General features: G+C 36.8%; 1 protein-coding gene across 4 annotated transcripts in view; it reads right to left on the bottom strand.

The window, feature by feature from the left end:
• CDK14 (cyclin dependent kinase 14) overlaps positions 1-20,626 on the bottom strand; it is a 550,404-nt gene that overhangs the window by 376,899 nt on the left and 152,879 nt on the right. For all 4 annotated transcript variants that reach the window (XM_087417863.1, XM_014788156.2, XM_087417812.1 and 1 more), the window contains one exon: positions 750-829. In XM_087417863.1, coding sequence (XP_087273989.1) covers positions 750-829 — 80 coding nt within the window. The remainder of the gene's footprint in view (positions 1-749; positions 830-20,626) is intronic.

Genomic DNA, 20,626 nt, shown 5'->3' with positions numbered 1-20,626 from the left:
CAACAGAAATGATGCTAATATATAAAGAATATCTAAAAGTCAATAAGAAAAACCAATAGAAAATATAGTAAAGGATAGGAACAAAGAAATCAAGAAAGAAGAAATACAAATGACTAACAAGATAGGATGATTCCCCCATTTTTAAGGACTTTCCTTAAAAGCCATGAATATACAATAATGTTAGATTAATATGTAGCTTAGGAACTCTGCCAAGAAAATCAGACATATAAAATTCCTCAATCAGTGACAGTCTCACCATCAATCCAGGGCAGTTTTTTTCCCCACACTTCAGAATACAGCAGTATGGTCTTATTTTATTTAATATGACTTGAAAAGATTGCAAAAGATGCTGATTTTTAAATTTCAGTTTACAAATTCCAATGAGAGACATAACCATACAGTTTAGAAACTCAGCATATTCAGGGGCAGCCCCATGGCCTAGTGGTTAAGTTCAGCATGTTCCACTTCAGTGGCCCGGGTTCAGTTCCCAGGCATGGACCTACACCACTCATCGACTGTGGCAGTGACCCACACACAAAATAGAGGAAGAGTGGCACGGATATTAGCTCATGGCAAATCTTTCTCAAGCAAAAAGAGGAAAATTGGCAACAGATGTTAGCTCAGGGAGAAAATTCCTCAGCAAAGAAAAAAAAAAAAAAGAACTCAGCATATTCGGAGTTGTATAATATTTAAACAGCTACGGGCATCATGCAAACACAAAAGCAAAAATAACAAGAGGAAACGCCTACCTTCCCTTATAGCTGTAAAAGGTGTACCTTCTTCTTCTTGCAGCCTGATCACCTTCAGGGCTACCAACTTCCCATTTACCCTGAGAGAAATGAAAGAAAATATGAGAAGCAAATCCGTGAAAACACGTTCCCGTTATGGTTCTGTCTTCCTTACAATTTACATTTTATGCATTTTTGCACTGAAAATGTTAGCGGCTCAATTACGCTGCCACAACAAGATTAATTTCAGTAAGGCTTGGAATTCTATATCATCATCATAAATATTCACACTTTAAATATTCACATTTTAAATATTCACACTTGCGTAGTCCAAGATTTAACTGAAGTTTTCTGTGATTCACTCTATGTTCCTTCCAGAAAGAAACTAGTGCTTAACAAAATCACCATGCTTGATCAATCATTCTCAGAATAATTAAAAATCAAGTGGGCAAAATAACTCCCTCCCTTTGTTTCTTCAGTAGCTCCTTTGTTTCTTTTGCTGATATGTCTTCACCTTTGATCTTAAATTGAGGTTATTCAATCCCCAAGGACAGAAACATGACACTCAGCCTTCTCTCTTCTCTCTTCTCTCTTCTCTCTTCCCTCTTCTCTCCCTCTCTCTCTCAACATCACGCATTCCTCCCTGTTTTGCTATGTTTTTACTAGCGCCTCCTAAAATTATATTTGGTCTGATTGTGTTTTATAATATAGTATATCATCAAAATAAAAGTTATGAATATTTTACTATTACAAGATTACACAAGACCTATCCAAAACAGATGGTTCTACCAGATGCATTCTAAATGTGTATTGGCTCTAATTAAAAGTATGATTGCACTAGGCAGATAAATTTTTATCCAGTCAATTCTGCTAACAAAGACATGACTATCTATATTGGTTTTCTAGTTGTATGCGCTACTTTCTCCTTTTACTAGGCCTAGCAGCATACTTGATTAATTAAAAAAGGTGAAACAAGCACACACTAAATATGTAACATGTGCAAGAAGGCATTTAATGAAAAGTAAGTCTCCCTGCCACACCCTCCCTCAGCCACCCAGCTTCTGTCCTCTGAGGTCACAACTTACCATTGTTCATTTATACTTATACACACACACACACACACACACACATATACATATACACATATATATAGATACACATATATATAGATACACATATATAGATACACACATACATACACAAACGGTAGTATGCCATACAGAGTACATGGTATATTGTTTTTTTCATCACTTAATATATTTTGGTGACTTCCTCATAAATTCATAGAAAACTCTTTCTTGCTTTTGAAAGACCACAGGTATTCCTTTGTAGGAGTGTAGCATACTTAATTTAATCTCCAGTCCTCTATGGATAGGCATTTAGCGTGTACCCAATTTTTTGGTACTAAAACAATGATGCAATAAATATTCTTGAACATGTAATATCATTCACGTAAAAATATGTCTGTAGGATAAACTCCTAAAAGTGAAATTGCAAGATCAAAATGTATGTGTATTTCTAAATTCTAATTCTGATGAATATTAGGAAATTATCCTACATAGAAGTTGTATCAACTTCCTACAGCAAATGATAAGAGCTCCTGTTTCCCCTTCACCTGTACTACGCTATGAACCATTGATTTTACCAATCTGATAGATAAAAAATGGTTTCTTGTTGCCATTTAAATTACAACCAAATTTCTTTAGAGGTTATGGAAGCAGCAAAGGAGAATTCATGTGGCCCAGAGAATCCAGTGCCTGAGTCTGAAATAAAGAATTTGAATGTCTCTTTCTTAAGAACTGCATCCAATTGGTCTGTTTTTGCTCAAAAAACTGCCACAGACACAAAACTCAAAAGGCCAAGGAATTTATCACAGTCCAACCCTCCTGGTGGCATTTCTCATTGAACTGATTGTTGAAATACATTATTGATTACAGGAATTGAATAAAAACATCTGATTATAAGGCTCCACAATGTTCCATCTCCTCAAGATTAGGAGTTGTGTTTATTTTTCCTTGTGCTTCGGCTCGGAGGACAGGCCTGCTGCTTTTCTGCTCTGCAACTCTCCTCCCCTGAGTACATTACCTTGATTCTTCTAATCCGATTGTGCTTTAGGTACCCAGGTGCAGGCAAAAAATTAATATGCACATGGGGTTCAACTGGAGACTGTACCTTGTGCTCTTCACTTCGTCCTTTCCAACTACGAGAGGCCTCTGGCAGGGCTTGAGGCTGGGATGCAGTCAGCACTGACATCTGCAGGGATTTTTCTCAGCCCAGTTGAGCTCATCACTGGCTCCCCAAGGAGGCAGTAACTGATTCCAGGAACCGGCTGGAATTTTCCTCTCATTTACAGATATTTTCCCCTCGCTCATAGAAAACACACACAACCTTCTTCCCACAAAGCTTTTCTACTTCCCTTGAGATCGTTAACTTATACGAACCACGAACTAAATTCTGGAATACAGGGAATTCATGTTTTTGAAAGTTATGTACTCAAAACACACTCTTAGACCATGAAGCTATGATTCCCTTGAAATACACTGAAAGGAGACGAACTTTCAATTGAACCAACACTTACTCTTTAAATGCAACTAAAGATGGAACACCTTAAGTAATCTCATAGACTAACGTGCGTTACTTTTGTGGTGAAAAAAATTTTGAACATATTTACTATGATAACTGCATAAAAAAACAAGATCCAGGTTAATGGAATTCTGATTCTGAAGCATAATTCTCCATGAATTGAACCTCCAAGTATTAATTTCTTATACTTATAATAATCACAATAGTTAAAGACAATGAGATTTTACGTATTACATCATACGAAACTAAAAATTTCCTTAAAATTTATACTAGACTATTAGCTCCAGGAGCGAAGGAACTTTTTCTCTTTGGTTAATTGTTATATATACTAATGCCTAAAACTACCTGGCATAGAGCAGGCTCTCAAAATATTTTATTGAATGAATATTAATAATGTTAATATACTGATATTTCCTTCCTTATACACACAGGATAACTCAAGAAGAAAGAATAAAAATTATTGCTTTCAAAAATTTCAGAAATCTCAAATTTTTATAAAGTTTTCAACATCTTTCATATTTGGTTTAAATATTTATTTTCTTTTTTGAAATTGAAGGTGTAGTCTCTTTGTTTTTGATGCGTGCAGATATGGAAAGTTTCCATTTCCTTAAGTCTTAGAATTTATAGAATACTTTGTTAATTAACCTTTTTGCACCCAAACAGACATGTTTTAAAACCCTCACTGTCCTTTAATAATCTGAACCCAGACCACTAATCAGTATCTCCCTCCTTTCCAACTGCTGCCTTGGTTTCCCATTAAGAATCATATTGATTATCAAATTGCTCTTTAACCTAAGAGTCACTGTGACTTTCTCTTTTCTTAATTAGTTTTTCTCCACATGTCTAGACACTCACCAACTACTGAATCCCTCCATTCTAAAGTCTAGCAAAAGTATTAATTCACGGGCTCCATTTTTGGAAAAGGCACCTTTGGAAAAAATAACATTACAAATTTTCTAATGTTCTACCTTTGGTACAGATATCTTTTTTTTTTTTTTTTTAATTTTTAATTCCACCCCCCGCCCCGAAGCCCCAGTAGATAGTTGTATGTCATAGCTGCACATCCTTCTAGTTGCTGTATGTGGGATGCGGCCTCAGCATGGCTGGACAAGCGGTGTGTCGGTGTGTGCCTGGGATCCAAACCCAGGCCGCCAGCAGCGGAGCGCGCACACTTAACCGCTAAGCCACAGGGCTGGCCCCAGATATCTTTTTAAACTTTAGTATGGATTGAAATACTTGAAATTCTAAGTTACTAACTAACAAAATGTCATTTTTTAAAGATATCCAAAGAAGATGTCTGTTATTCTATGAAAATAAAAATGAACACAGTATCTAATCATTACCTTGTGTGGTGTAAACTACTTTATTAAATTTTCAAAACATATACTTCAAACATTGATTTAAGTTCTTTAGATTAATTACAAAATTCAAATTAAATCATTAAATTAAGCTGTTTACAGGAAAACAGTGAAGATTCCTCTTTAACAAGTCTTATTAATTAAATCAAAGGCTAATAAATAGAAGGAAATCAATGCTTGATTGGCAATGAAGACATTAATTCAGGTAAATAATGGTTTAAAAAAATGCTTTAAATTGTGTTAATATTACCACAGAATGTTCTATTGGAGATATTGCCAGGTTTGCGTCTAGTTGTTCTTAGCTACATAGGAGGCCATTTCAATTTCAGAGACTCTTTACTTTTCTCTATTTCTTCCAACTGCCATTCCCAGCTTGGCCTCATGGTGAAGCCCACTTCAGGCCCAAGGATGACTGACTCACTGCTTCAGTCTGCCAGTCACACTGGAAGAGCTGTCAAGGGCAGTACAAGGAAGAGCCTGCGGAATGCCCAAGCGAGGAGCTCTCCATGCACAGAGACATGGGGTACTGGGTGTCCTGGCAGAGCCATGTAGAAGCAGCTTCAGCTTTCAAAGTGGCTCTAACCACAATCCAAATCTCTGCCAACTTCAGCAACTCTGTTCACAGGTCTGTGTGCCCTAAGTGTGTAAATCATAAAATTCTCTAGTGAGAGTAAATCAGGACCTAAAAGCTTTGAATAAGGACTACAGCCTATTCACTTTTTGACGCATTTGTTCATTTGTTCATTCAACATTTTGTGAAACTATAAAGGAAAACTCCCCACTCAGGGTAAATTTTCCTGGTTCAAAAGATGATTCACAAAGAGAATTTCCTTAGAGACAAACAATTCTCAAAGGAAAGCCTAAAGGCTTTCTATTCCATTAGTTACCTCAAATTCATAGGAGAACTTAGTACAATAAAACAAAACTACAAATATTATCTAGGTTATCTTTGAAAATAGTGTCCATGTGCTAACACCTAGAAGAAATTATGTCTAGAGGATATAAAGGAAATTAAGGCAACGTACCTAAAACAAATTCAATATACTCTGGGAAATTTAATATATTCTGCCTCTCTCTCCCATTATCTTTTTGTCTCAAGAGAAACTGCTAAGGAAAATAATACCGAGTGCAGGCAGATATAATGCTTTTGTTTCCTTATTGTATTGGTTTAGAAGCAATAGAAGGAAATGTGGGTACTACCGAGGGAGTGACAATGGCAAGCTGGAGTATATCACAGACAATATTTTGGGCTGAATTTACAAATTTTTGGCAAAGTCATTAAAAACATTTTAAAGACTTTACTAATAGTGCTTCTTTTATTAATTTCCTCTTAAGACACTAGTTAAAATGCTGACTATACTGTACTAAATACACACTTCAAAAATTAAAAACTTAACTAAGTATTGATGGTCTTGCTATCCCCATATAAATTCAATTTTTATTCAGGTATAAATGAGAAATCACCTCAATATTATTTAACCTTGCAGTTCTGAAATATCCTAAAAGTGTTATCTACTATACTTTACTCTGGAAAAATACATTAGAATTTCAAGGTAAGTTGTCAGTAACGACACCTTGTTCTAATCTTTATCAAAATAATATAGAGAGAAGAGGAAGAAGACTAACCGTATTTCTGTTAAATTAACCTCTTTTCTTAATTAAATCCAAAGATTAATAAGAGAATAGTGTAATGGCTATTTATTAGGATTCAACTAACAATGCAAAAAGTCTGAAGATTTAACGCAATGAGAAAAGGGCATGTTCAATCAACAATTACTACTTATAAAAGAAATCACTGCTACTAAAGCATAATTCATCATTATCAATGTTTCATCAAATGTGCAAACTCATAATACTTTGAAACATAAAATTAGAGTGACATATATTGTTCATGGGAGAAAACAGAATAATTACATTTCAACAATTTTAAACCAGCCAACTTTGCACCTTTCCAGAAATAAAATCTGTCAACAAAGGATCTGAGAGTCTTATTATCTTGCAAGTAGAAGTAACCTCAGCGATCATTCAGGTTCCTGAGCAGACAAAAAGATCCTCACTGGCTGGATTGTCTATCTTTGTCCTCTCACTCCCTGGAATGAAGCAGTCCCTCAAAAGACTTTGATGGAACTCAACTCTCCTACAATACCCTAAATTACTTAGTTCTTCCTTATACTGAGCTAAAATCTGCTTCCTGTAACTTCTACTCTCTGATTCAAGTTCTGAATCCACAAAAACTAAACTAACTGTTCTTCTACAAGACAGTCCTTCACTTAATTAAGTTTTAACACCCTGCCCCTTATTCGACAAATACTAATTGAGAGACTATGATTCTGTGCTTGGGATAAAGGGTGAACAACACCGACATGGTCCCTGCACTGACGCCTCACTGAGGAGACAGACATAAAACACATAACTACAAAGATGGCTGAGACACATCAAAGCAGGGGGAGGAGGCCCTCGCCTGTCAAAGACGGGCCAATTTAAGCATCACTAAACTAATACCTGCAATTGAAAGGTATCAAATATGTCTAAAACAAAAAGTTTATAATGAGACAAAAAAAACTCATGAGTCATATTTGGAGGGTACTATTAATACCCTCATTAGTTTAAAAACTATCAAATAAAGAGAATATATCAAGCATTTACTTTCTCTTTTCATATACTTTCACAAACTTTCATACCTCAGTGTAACCAGATAGTTGATATGCGGACATTTCTCTTTATAGACACATTGCATGTAACAAATGAAGAAGGAATGATAGAATTTGAATATCACCATTGCTAATCATAATCAGTTAATGGATTATTAACAGTTGCTAAAATCACAAAAGAAGGCCACCAGACATTACATGCCTCTTGAGCAAAGCACTCATCCCCCTCCATGGGATAAATCCAACCTGAATCTGACAAAGTCTAATATAACTACTTATTTTAAGGATATAAAGGAACAAGTTAAATAACACCATTGAGATACAATCAGAAAAATCCAAACTATAAGAAACTGTGTAGGAAAAATAAACCCGTTTCTTCAACAAATAAATTTCAAGGAAAAAAAGAGAGGGGAACCCACAGATTAAAGGGAGATATCAACTAACTGCAATTAATTACAATGTATGGACCCGATTTTATCTTGATTCTAACAAAGCATAGCACTGACTATATATTTGACGATATAAAGGAACTGTTAAATTTTTTACATGTGATAATGGTATTGTGGTTATGGGTTTTAAAATAGACTCTTTATCCTTGTTTTGTTTTGTTTTGTTGTGTTTTGTTTTGTTTTGTTTTGTGAGGAAGAGTTGCCCTGGGCTCACACCTGTTGCCAATCTTCCTCTTTTGGCTTAGGAAGATTGGTTCTGAGCTAACATCTGTGCCCACCTTCCTCCATTTTTTTTTAATATGTGGGACACCACCACAGCATTGCTTGATGAGTGGTGTGTCGATCCGCGCCTGGGATTCAAACCTGTGAACCCCAGGCCACTGAAGGGGAGTGTGTGAACTTAACCACTATGCCACCAGAACAGCCCCGTAGAGTCCTTATCTTTCAAAGAATATAGATACTATGAAATAATATGATGTTTGGGGTTTGTTTCAAATTAATTAGGAAGACTGAATATAGTAGAAACAAGATTAGATATAGGTTATCAATGTTTGAAATTGGGTGATGGGCTCATGGGGGTTTATCATAACTATGGTCTCTACTAATTTTCCATAATAAGTTCTTTAAAAATTACAAAACACACCCAATACGAATTGGGATAAACATGATGAGGGAAAATCACAACATGCTTTAAACAAGATAAAGAACCTATTTTAGATCAGACAGTTACAAGAAGATTCTCTGAAAATATGACATTTAAGCTGAAACAAGAAATATAAGAGAGTAAGCAAAGAACATGCCAAGTAGATGGAACAACCTGTACAAAAGCCCAGAGGCAGAAAACAGCTGTGATAAACAAAAATATAAGAAAGAAAGAGTGGTTGGAGCTTGTTGGCCGGAGGTGGGGGGGCACCTGGAGAGAGGGACAGGAGAGCCAGGTCATGGACGTCCTGAAGGGCCACAGAAAAGATTGATTAAAAAAACCCTGGGGGATCTCAAGAAAGGGAATGATATGATTAAATTATGTGTCTGCAGTTCATTCACTATGGTGTGGAGAACAGCCTGAAGGAGCACAACCGTGAGAGCAGGAAGGGAGGTCAGGAAGCTGTTGCAGTGGTCCAGGGGAAGGATGGAGGCCACAAAGAACTAGGGTATTGGTAAGAGAAATGGGAAAAACAAAAATGGTGTCCTGAGGACAGAATCAACAGGCTGGCAGGATCAACTGGATTGGGCATAGGGAAAGGCAGAAAGGATCACTCCAAATGCCCTGACTTCAGTGTCGGGGTGGATGGGGTAACGATTACTGAGTCGAGGGAAACTAACAAAGAGGAGGTGTAGACAGAGAGTACCAAGAGTTCTGTTTGGGAGGATCTTAGTCTGGAAGCGTCCAAGTGGAGACATAAGGAAAGCATTGATATTTATGGGTCTGGATCTCAGTAAAAAAATCTAGTCTAGACATAAAAATTTGTGAGTCATTTGGAGGACTTCAAGCGAAGTAATAACATCAACAAAGAGGCAGTTTTCTGTTAAAGCAGGAGTAAAGAAAACACTCAGAAAGAGGCAGAGAATATGCAAGAGTTTGCTGATCAGAGAATGATGTTCTAGATCTAGAAGACATGGAGAGAGCCTGAAGGACAGGGGAAAAGGACAGCATAGGAGATATAGGGAGATACATGGAGTGAGGTCTAAGAGACAGCGGATGATGAGGGAGTTTTCGCCCTTGAGTAGTGGTAGCTACCATGGTAAACAGTGATGTGATTTACTATGTGTGATGCAGAGGAGATTCCATCCTGACGGTCTCTTAAAGCAGGTGAAACAGGGGCTGCTGTTTTGGCTGCTGCTCAGTGGCGCTGCCGCTGTGTGCATTAGGCAAAGTGTGGAGAGGGCTGGAGCTTGCAGCTGCGTGAAAGATTACAGTCGAGGTTCTCAACCCTGGCTACATACGTGAATCAACTGGGGAGCTTTAAAACGTAACAATGCCTGGCCTCAACCCTGATTTAACTGGTGTGGGGTGGGGTCCTAGCATCCGCATTTTTTAAAACACCACAGGTTTTTCTAACATGCAGAGTTGAGAACCACTGTGTTAAGGCTTCAAGTTCCTAAATCAACTTCTCATGCCTCTCTTCCTTTGTCTGGTCTCTCCAACATTGAAGTCTCCTTTTTTACAATAAATATTCAAAATTTTTTCAACTATTTCGAGTGCCCTCACAGTCTTAGTTGCAAGGTTTTGGTAAGTCTCAGCTGATTAACCCCTTTGGAAATGTGGTTGTCAGGGTGTACACACTACCAGATGTGGTCTAAGTGTTGAGTGGACTGCGACAGTACTCGGCCCCATTCCAGAAACTGAACTTGTACTAATTCAGCCTAAGCATATATTAGACTGTGATAGTCACAAAATACTATAAACTCATATTGATCTTGCCAACAACTAAAACCTCTGAGATTTCTTCATAGGCCCTGCAATCCCCCTGCACCATCTCTAACTTGCCCTATGCCTAATAATTCACTTTTTTAAAACATGATTTCAGGAGCTTGATTTATCCCTAATAAAATTCCAACTTGTCAGCAGCAACCAACTGCTCACACTTCTCACGTTTGCTTTAAATTCTAACCCAGTTTTTGACAGGCATTGGCTGCCCATCCTTCTGTGTGTCCTCACCTGAGGTAGGAATGAAAACACTGAACAGGATGAGGTCCAGGGCAGTGCTCTTTGACACCACACTCTTGACTCCTAACCATCCACCTTTGGGGGGACCTGGCTTCATTAACTGTCTTCTCTTTCTCTCTCTCTCTCCCCTCTCTCTTTCTCTTTTCATTTTCAAACTCTCCAGTCCCATCCTTCCTCTCCACGGCCCTTCTGTCCCAGACCACTGCACTGACCTTCTACCTGTACCATTGGACTGTGGTGGAAAATCAGCATCTGGCACACAGCTAGGGCTCAGTGGTGAAGGAATGAGTGAACTCCTTACCATGTAAAAGAGGTACTAGAAACCCTACCACTCTTAGGTACAGTTAATCAGCCCATTTTAACTCCACCACCAGCAACAGCATATCACTCAACTGCCTATCATTCTCTTACCTATCAGAACATAATCGGGAACATTTACCCATATTGGAAAAACAAGCAGAGGTACAGTATCTACAGTGTTCTGCTAGTCCACTAGCTTAACAATCTGATCAGAAAAAGGAATTAAGGTTATTTAGGTAAAACATAATTTTTTATGAACTCCTAGATCACTACTTTACTTTCTAACTACTCAGAAATCATCTGAAAGATAATCTGTCCTAAAATTTTCCATTGGAGGAGGGGGAATGAGAAGGAGATGCAGGGAGAAGGTCACACCGTTTCCCCTGGCTCTGGTTCACAGAATCCATCTTCTTCTGTGAATATCTGGACATCTCAGGCTGCTAATGCCTCTCTAATTTTTCATAGTTCCTCAAAGACGACTGACAGTGATGGGAAAATCTCAACTCCCAATTTCTTTAAAATTCTGTGAAACAGTCATCTCGGGCCTTAAATCAGAACTCCTTAAAGAACCACAGTACTATCAGACTTCCTAAGACATTTGATCATTTCATTCACTCGTCTATTTGTTCTGCACTTTGGTGCCTGACGCTAACTCTCCTTGGTAGCAATGACGTAAGCAAAACAGAAGGTGAGTGATTGCATTTGTTCTCTATCGTGTTCCTTCCCAGTAGCAGCTTTTGTGTATAAACTTCAAACCTGAGCTTTTCCTGAATTTCCAATGCTTCATCTCCTTCCCTCATTGAGCTGAACTGTATTGTGGTTATCTAGTCTGATGTTTGTTTGGTTTTGAGAGACTTTTATCATCCATTTTGATACATTAACCTTCGGGAGTTTAGGGCAATGGACTGTACGCTTCTCGGCATTCTTCCATAATACCTCCAGATGCAAGGAACCATTGTGAGTAGAGCAAAAAGTCATATGCATACAGCCCTTAGGGAGATTACCAGCCCAAAAAGAAATGACAGTATCAAGCAACTAAAATGCATGACAAACAAAGGTAGGTTTCAAAAAAAAGGTAAGGCAAAGTTATCAAAGACAAGAAATGGAAGATTTGTTAACATACCAAGAGAAAGCACAAAGCAGAGAAAAGATGCCCAGGACTCCCACAGATGGAAAAGTAACTGGTTACACATACTCCTGAAATTACTAGGGAAGGGCGGTGTTTATTTGATGAGATGGGGGGGTTTCATTAAAAAATAAGTAAAATGTAGTTTATGATAAGGAGTTTTAGAGATTCTTTTCTCATACATAGTGAGATTTGAAACTCACTGTGCTAATTAGTTCTATATAAGTTTTTATTGGTAACATACAATTTATATCCCTAAACATACAACACCCATATGGACTCATATGCACTGAAAACTAAAAATGAAGGGATGGAGTAAAGGTAAAGAGAATGAAGAAGTAGAAGTCGGGTTTTTTTGTGTTTCCCCAGTCCCACTTCAAGCGCACTTGTCTGGAGAAACACATTACTGAGGTCTTTGAAAAGGCTGCATTTTACATTTCTAGAGAAATCAAATTTTCTCCTTCTTAGGTCAAGTTGCCAATTTAAATCGATTTTTATCTTTGGTAGCTTTTTCCCATAGAAAATGCTTCAAAAAAGCAGAAAAAAAATGGATATACTTCTTGATGATATTATCATTTTTTCTCTATCTTGGATTACTTATTGTTTTCTGGCTAATTCTTACATACTAATCTCATACTATATCTAAAAATAAAAATCAAATCCACTCATTCATAATTTTCTTTTTAAAATCTCTAACTACAGCATCAGAGTGCATCATTACATGAGCTGGCATTAAAGAAAAGAGGATAAAGTCTGATGCTCAACCTTAAAGCATTTCAAGCTTCCTGGTTCAAAGATATGTTTAAAGTATCATAGTCCCATTTCTCCAGTAGAGTCATAAATGTCCCCCTTTCTCTAGTAGAGGCATACATGTTCAGTGTCATAAGAGAGAAGTCAAGCTTCCACTCTCAGGAAAGGCATCTCCAAAGGAGATAGATGAGATGCACCAAAAAGCACATCACTGGTTCACCACGAGGCTTTGAGAAGTCCCCAAATACTCATTGCCAAGAAGTGTTAACCACGGAGATCTTGCATTTTCCACTCAAACATAGCCATATGAAATTAAGCTAAGTTTGGAACAGCAGGATAAAACAATTTAAGCAGCCCTGGAGAGCCATTAAGGCAGGGGTATTCAGAGTTCAGACTACTCTCAACTCATTCTAATGAAGACACACATGCACACACACACACACCACCTCTAGAGTTTATGTTACTACCAGGATAGCAAGCTAGTATATTCTTTTTATGGTTTGGCTGCAAAGGCCCATGGAGAACCAGCAAAGAAAATTATTATAAATACACAGTAGCTTGGTTAAAGGACTAGAAGACTTATTTAAAGTCAAGGGGATTATGAGTGATTTTTATTTTCTCCAACTAAAATGTATTACTTTCATAATTATAGAAAATGTTATTGTTAAATATCTTTAAAATGAAATTAAAAAACAATATCAAGCAAAGCCAAATTTATCTAGTTTAAATTTTTAAATTTAAATTCTAGTTTAAATGACAAAAGGGATTAGAGAACAACGCTGTGGCATCGTGAATTACCTAAACCTAAAAGACTGTTCTCCTAAAAATAAAAGTGACACTAAAATGGACTGCTTTATAGGCAAGCAGGGTGTCAAAGTAAAAAACGATTCAATTAAATATAAATATAAAGGTTGAAAATGATCTACCTCCACATGTTGAAGATCAGAGTATATACTGATTCATATATTACTAAAGAGCTGATTAGATAAAGAAAGATCTTTATAAAAATTATATATAATTGATATGATAAGATCTATGCTAGTATTACTTCCACAACCTAGCAACAGAGCCAGAGTACAAATTAGTTAGCCTGATTTGGTTTTATACACAGCCAATAAGTTTAAAATCAAGATAGCTGTCTTGATTTTAAAGACAGCTATCTTGATTTTTTAAAAGCAGCACTCGTGTTGAACATCCTTATTGTTAAAGTCCCTACAGTGCGGCAGGCCCTGGGCCAAGGACTTTATTTACACTGTCTCATTTAATCCTTACAACACATCTGTGTGATAGATACTATTATAATCTCCACTTATAAATAAACTGAGGCACAGGTCTAAATCACACAACTGAAAGTGGCAGGTCCACAATTTGGACCTAGGTCAGACTTCAGAGCCCATACTCATAAATTCTCTGTGGGGGAGCAATAATTAAAGTGTGTCTACAGAAGAAAGGGGGGTGCCCCACACCCTCATACTACTTCATTCAACAGGGGCACTCTGCTTACACAAGTCTATTTTTTTTTTCCAACACGTCATCAAATTATTTATTGTCAAAGCAATGTCATAATTCTTTGTGTTTTCTAATAATTTTTTACAAGCCTCAAAATAAATAAATAAATATATTTTAGAATGGCATTAGTAAGTCTTATCCTAATTAAAAAAGTAACACATGTTTATGGCAGAATAGTTGGAAAATACAGAAAAATTTTATGTCAACAATAATCCCACTACACAGAGAGAAATTCTTCAACATGTGTGTGCATCGTCTAGATTTCTTTTCAATGTGTAGATTTTTTTAAATGGCATCCTACTTATATATTTGGCCATCTCCTTTTTTGTTGTGGTTTAATAATATATCCATTTACTGGATGGGCTGAAATAAGAACCCAGGAAGCCTCAAGTTCAAACAAGCTCACAGTTTGCTTTTGAGGAAAATGGCTTCAGTACTTCTTTCATAAAATTCCATGACTCTTGCATTTTGATTTACTAGTGAAAGCAACCTGCTTGACTGAGAAAGGTGTATATGGGCCTGACAGCCACATGGGGGCGGGACCTATGGGGCACAGTTCCTTCGAGTTGGCCTGGCTGGAATTCAGTCTAATGGGAGTGCTCCATATCCAGTGACAGAAAACAACCAATCAAATCACCTCCAGGATAGATATGTTAGCAGATTTTACTCTATGAACCCAGAAACATGATCTTAGATTTGGAAGAACTGAGACCCATAGTAATCAAATGTGTGGTTGAAGAAAGAACTTCCTATGTCCTGACTACAAATCTCCATTCCCAAGAGCCATCTGTCAAAGCCTCTTCTCATAACACTTAAAGAGCCTGATTAAAGCATTCCTAAACATTTTCCCTTCCCCAGTCATTACACAGTTAATGTTTATTAGTTGAGCATCTATTAATAGCATGGTGACAGGTGCTAAAGAATAAGTTATATACATATAAGGGCAATTTATACACATATGAGAATAAGTTACATATATATGTATGTAATTATTTATGTATGTATGTAATTATTACATACATATATATGTAGTAAAGGAGATAAAGTAAAGGAGATATAGGAAGTAAAGGAGATACCAAGCAAAGCAGTAACTGAATCATGAAAAAGAAGAAACAATTATTCTGATATTTGTTAAAACAGTAAGGCTTTATTCAGGACTATCGCAACAGGGGAGAGAGAGATGGGGCGCAACCCTGAATACAACGTAAACAACTGGGGATTTACAGCCAAGGAGCAGCTTAGGGGGCCATTGGTGGATGAAAAATTACTAAGAGGAAATTTTAAGGGGAGGAAGAATTCTTGCTAAACTGACCTAACAGTATTCTTGCTGAGGGCAGGCCAGAGCAGTTCAGATATCAAGGGTGGGGAGATCTTCTCTAAACTGACTTAGCAGGATTCATGCTAAAATTGGGCTCTGTACGCCTGGCAAGGACAGGGTATATGTGTGGGAGGAAGCTGTGGCAAAGTCAAGGCCTAGTCAAGAAGGTGGCATAGAAGAACATAACTAAAGTTTAGTCAAGGAGAGTGTCTTATCAGAAGCCAGGAAAGTTTCATAGAATGACGGGACTTAAGTCGGGGCTTAGAGATGGGATAGGATGTGAACATGTGAAAAGGAGAGAGAGGCCACTTCCACAGAGGGATCTACCATAAACAAAGACACAGAAGGGGAGGAGGGAGGCATGTTTAAAGTATGGAGAGTAGAAACTAGGGAAGCAGTGGGACATAGAAAGAAAGGCAAACTCAAGAGGGATTTGGGCGCCGGGTCCACAATAAAATTGATCCAGTAAAGTAATTAATAATTTGACCTTGCTGGACATCAATGTTTTTATTACCTGCTACGCTTTTTTTAGGGTAGAGATTTGAATGAAGTAAAAGCTAACATATCAACAATGTTTATCTGAAGAAGTTATATATACATTTCTATTCCTAACCAATAAAGAAAAATTAACTGAGCTTATAAGTCTAACAAATATACATCATGATAAATATAGATTAAAACAGACTATAAAATTAATATATTTATAAATATGAATTAAAACACACTAAAAGTTAATAAATTCCCAGGTTTTAAATACTGTAGTTATGTATATATACTATAAAATATTTGGCGGCAAATCTTTATTGTAACAACAAAGAAAGCCAAATAAACAATTTATTAAATCCACCCATGCTACTTTCAGGGCTTTCGAAGCAATAATGTGTGTGTTTATCACCATCAAACAGGACACCAGCATCCCTTTTCTACAGAGTAATCTGTTTTGCTGGATTTGGTGCTACAAAGTAAGGAAAAGTGACAAGATCATAAACAAAAAGCTATTCAGTAATGTTAAGCCTCAGTCACCAAATCTAGCTTCTAATAAGAAATCTAATTTCCATTCAGAGAAACGACATTATTTAGCTGCTTTCGGGGGAAACCATGTTGTATGGCTTTTCCCTGTACTAAATGGCTTTCGTGGTGTCTGGCTTCAATAAATACTGCATGCATGGATGAATGAAGTCAACTATCTCCAACACAGACTGAACCAGTAAACAGCAACAGATAGGACAGAAGACATCAGCTTTCCTTGATAGAACAATTTCTATAACTAAGAAATCACAAAAGTCTGCTTTGCTAAATGTCTCTCCCTTGTGTGTGTTATTCTTCTCAGTCATTAACAGAAAGCTTTCTGATATGATTTTCATTTAAGTTCAGAATGAGTGTTAGAGGAGTAAAGTCCCTGACTTCAGGGGCAACATATACACAAAAGCAATTAGATATTTGCTCAGTTTTCACCTAAAATGAGGAATGAATACAACTGGCACAATTCTTCTCCAACCGAAGCAGACGGAAAATCAACAGTAGTCATTTCAACCGAGGAATTCTTCCACAACAGCACCTTATATACAAATCTTAGCCCAGGAAATAAATGAGACTTTAGCTAGTGTAATATGTTACTTTATAATGAGCAAAAAAAAAAATAAATGAGTAATATATCTGTAAATTAGATAAATTGGATACATATATCTAAATCTTTCTATGTCAAATATCTGCAGATAAGATGTTTAGTCACTTAGGAATTGTCTATCATTTTCCTCTTTTCTAAGATTTATTTATACTCGCTGAAAAAAATGGAATGCAGCTATTTAAAAATTACTATAAAAAATGGACACTATAAAACTAATGTCCTGTGTCCATGGTATCTAAACAACTTTGGTTATAATGCATAGCACTACCCTCCTTGTTTCTTTGTTTTTAAAAACACAAATATTTAAAGAAAATATATCTCTTATTTTCTTCATTTTACCATGATCTTAAAAATCCAGACCACTAATTAGTCAACTGGACTCAGATTATGAATTTCAGAAAGTGAGAGAACATAATTAATCATGTGTCAGATAAGCATCCAATCACTATGCTATAAAAACTCACTCATTTTGAGTGACTAAGGAGAAAGTATGACTAAATTACATAGGATATTTGAAAAAACAGGGTGATTTACTCATTTCAGATCGATGGAATGGCTCCAACTCTGAAGCACAGTAAGAGCGACAGATGAGAAGTTTTCAGTGCAGCAACGTTACTACTCAGGGGTATAAACTTACACCAGACGTTCAACCTGTCAACTCTGCTTTCCCCAACTTTCAAAGACAATCTCTGCTGCCTCTCTGCATTTTCTTTTTCATATATACATACATATATGAATATACGTATATTCACATATTACATATATGAATATACGTATATTCACATATTATATGAATACATATAATACAAGGGAAAGTTTTTGAAGAGTAGAAAGGGAAATATAACTACACAAGTTGATCATTAAGCGGCTAATAATATTATCTCTACATAGAGATCTGGCCACGTCAGCTTCAACAATTGCATTTGTGATAAAGCATCATCCACATAACCATATTTATTAGACAAAATAACCCTAAATACAGTCGTTCTTTCCAGGTCTTATTAATTAAAGAAGCCCTTTTTTTAACAGATGAGTCAGTGGTAAATTAGCTCAGGTCACATCAATCATCACAAAAATGATATATAATTTAATCAAGTCATATGAAGGTTTGTGTGAATAAATAAATACAAACAATATAAATGTACCTACTTAGATACAAATACATAAAGAAGTGACTAAAAATAAGAACAAAGAACATGAAAATTTGGCAAGACTTTCAAAGGACACAACAGGTAGAATCATTTTCTCCTCCTAACATTCTGAATGCTTAACTACATTCACAGTTAGTGTTGGGATTATACTCCAGGTGGGGGCTCGAGGGTGCTGAGTCTCTGATGTACTCAAAAACCTATTTGAAAGAATTTTATTTTTCTAAGGTACAGTTCTTACTATAATATAAGTTCCTCCATTATTTATGAGAAGGATAAAAGGGTTGTAAAGGTGCTGGCAGAACAGAAGTTATGTTTTCCATATGAGTAGAATAAAAAGGTAGTAAGAGAAATGGGTGCCATCAAATCTTGGGCTGAGGTCCACAATAAGAAGGCAGCAATGGAATGGAAAACCTTGTCCAAAATAAATTTGTCCAATTGAAAGGGAAAGGGGAGCAGTGAGTGTTCTATTTCATGCAGGCACCTACAATATGGAAAGCCACAAATCACTTCGGTGAAATAAGGGTGAAAAATAGCTATGATGTCACTGTGGAGTTGCCTAGACCAGTGGAGAATACAAATGATAAACGACTAAAGAGAAATTACAATGCTTACAGAGGGAAGATACAAGAATCATGGGAGAAACTGGCTATGTACCCCAGAGTTAATTATTAACAAAAGGGTAGGGTAAGCATAGATTTTAAGAAAGCAGATTTCAATGTTTTTCAAAAAAAAATAAAAGGAGATAAAAGTCAAGAACTCAGCTCTGGAGTTGGACCGAGTGAGTCTGAATCCTGGCTCTGCCACTCAGCTGTGTGATTGTAGGCAAGTTACTCAAACTCTATAGGCCTGAGTTTCTATATCTGTAAAATGGGAGAAATAGTCTTATTTTAAAGCTTTTCTAGGATTGCTACAAGAAACAAAGAAAAATGTTAATGGCTGACATTCATTTAACATGTACTATATGTGAGAAAATGTTCTAAACACTCCAAATGTTTTCATTCATATATATTCTTCAAGGCTGTATGAAATCAATTCTATTAGCCCTGTTTTCATAGGTGAGAAAATGAAGCTTAACCCAGTGTTCAATAAATATCAGCTTTATTTTATGACCCTAAATTACAAAGAGAAAGGTAGCACCAAGTGAGACAGAAGATTCACAAAAATAGATATTGTTCTTGGGGCCAGCCCGGTGGCATAGTAGTTAAGTTCACCTGCTCCGCTCTGACAGCCCAGGGTTCGTGGGTTTGGATCCTGGGCATGGACCTACAAACTACTCATTAAGCCATGCTATGGTGGCGTCCCATATACAAAAGTAGAGGAAGATTGGCGTGGATGTTAGCTCAGGGACAATCTTCCTCACACACACACACAAAAAGAAAGTGGTAATGTAATTAAAAAATCTTAAAAAAAATACATAAAGAAGAAACTGTTCTTAAAAAATCACAACAGTATCAATGAAGAAAAAGGGGCCAAGAAGAGAAATCAATGTGCTACAGAGAGTTCAACGATGTATTTGAATTTTTAAAGAATACTAATAAAAAGAGAAGAGATATTTAAGAAGGATAATGTTCTTATAGGTCTAAGTCCTAAATGAGATGACACTGGCAATAAAAACTGCTATTTCAGGGGCTGGCCTGGTGGCGTAGCAGTTAAATTTGCATGCTCCGCTTCGGCGGCCCAGAGTTGCAGGTTCGTATCCCGGGCGCGCACCGACACACTGCTTGTCAAGCCATGCTGTGGCAGCGTCCCAGGTAAAGTAGAAGAAGATGAGCATGGATGTTAGCCCAGAGCCAATCTTCCTCAGCAAAAAGAGGAAGATTGGCAACGGATGTTAGCTCAGGGCTAATCTTCCTCACCAAAAAAACCCCCAGCTATTTCATATGTATATATTACTAGAACAAGAAACGAGGAGACCAATTTTCAGTGACATATGGAATAAATTTCAAGTGACAGAGAAAATAGAGCTCCCCAAATTTCTTCATGAAAAATATACTTCAAGTATTTCCTTAATCATTTTCACTTTCCCTTTTTACTGACTCTTTTGTTATAATCCATATACATACTCAATTCTTTCCCATTTAGTTTAAAACTAAAACAACAAAAAATTCTTCTGTCCTTTCTTCTTCTCCTTTCCTTCCCTGCCTCACTCCTCAAAAGAATAGCTTGCATTTCAGCCTTCATTTTTCTCCCTTTCCCTCTTCAGTCCAAAGTAGTTAGGTCTCCATCCCCACCAGTTCCCTACACATACTTAGGAAAAGCCTTTCTAACTGCAAATTTAATGGGACTTTTCAGGACTCACTGATTTGACCTTGCTGAATATTTGACATCATCATTCACACTCTTCTGTAACTCCCTTCCTTCCTTCTTACTCGGCTGATTTTCTTGCTATCTCTCTAGGCAATCCTTCT

The sequence above is a fragment of the Ceratotherium simum genome, chromosome 1, assembly GCF_057802395.1.
Source record: "Ceratotherium simum simum isolate JZ-2026a chromosome 1, ASM5780239v1, whole genome shotgun sequence".
NCBI lineage: Eukaryota > Metazoa > Chordata > Mammalia > Perissodactyla > Rhinocerotidae > Ceratotherium > Ceratotherium simum.
Note: the sequence above shows the minus strand (reverse complement) of the source record. Positions and strands in the feature narration are given on the sequence as shown.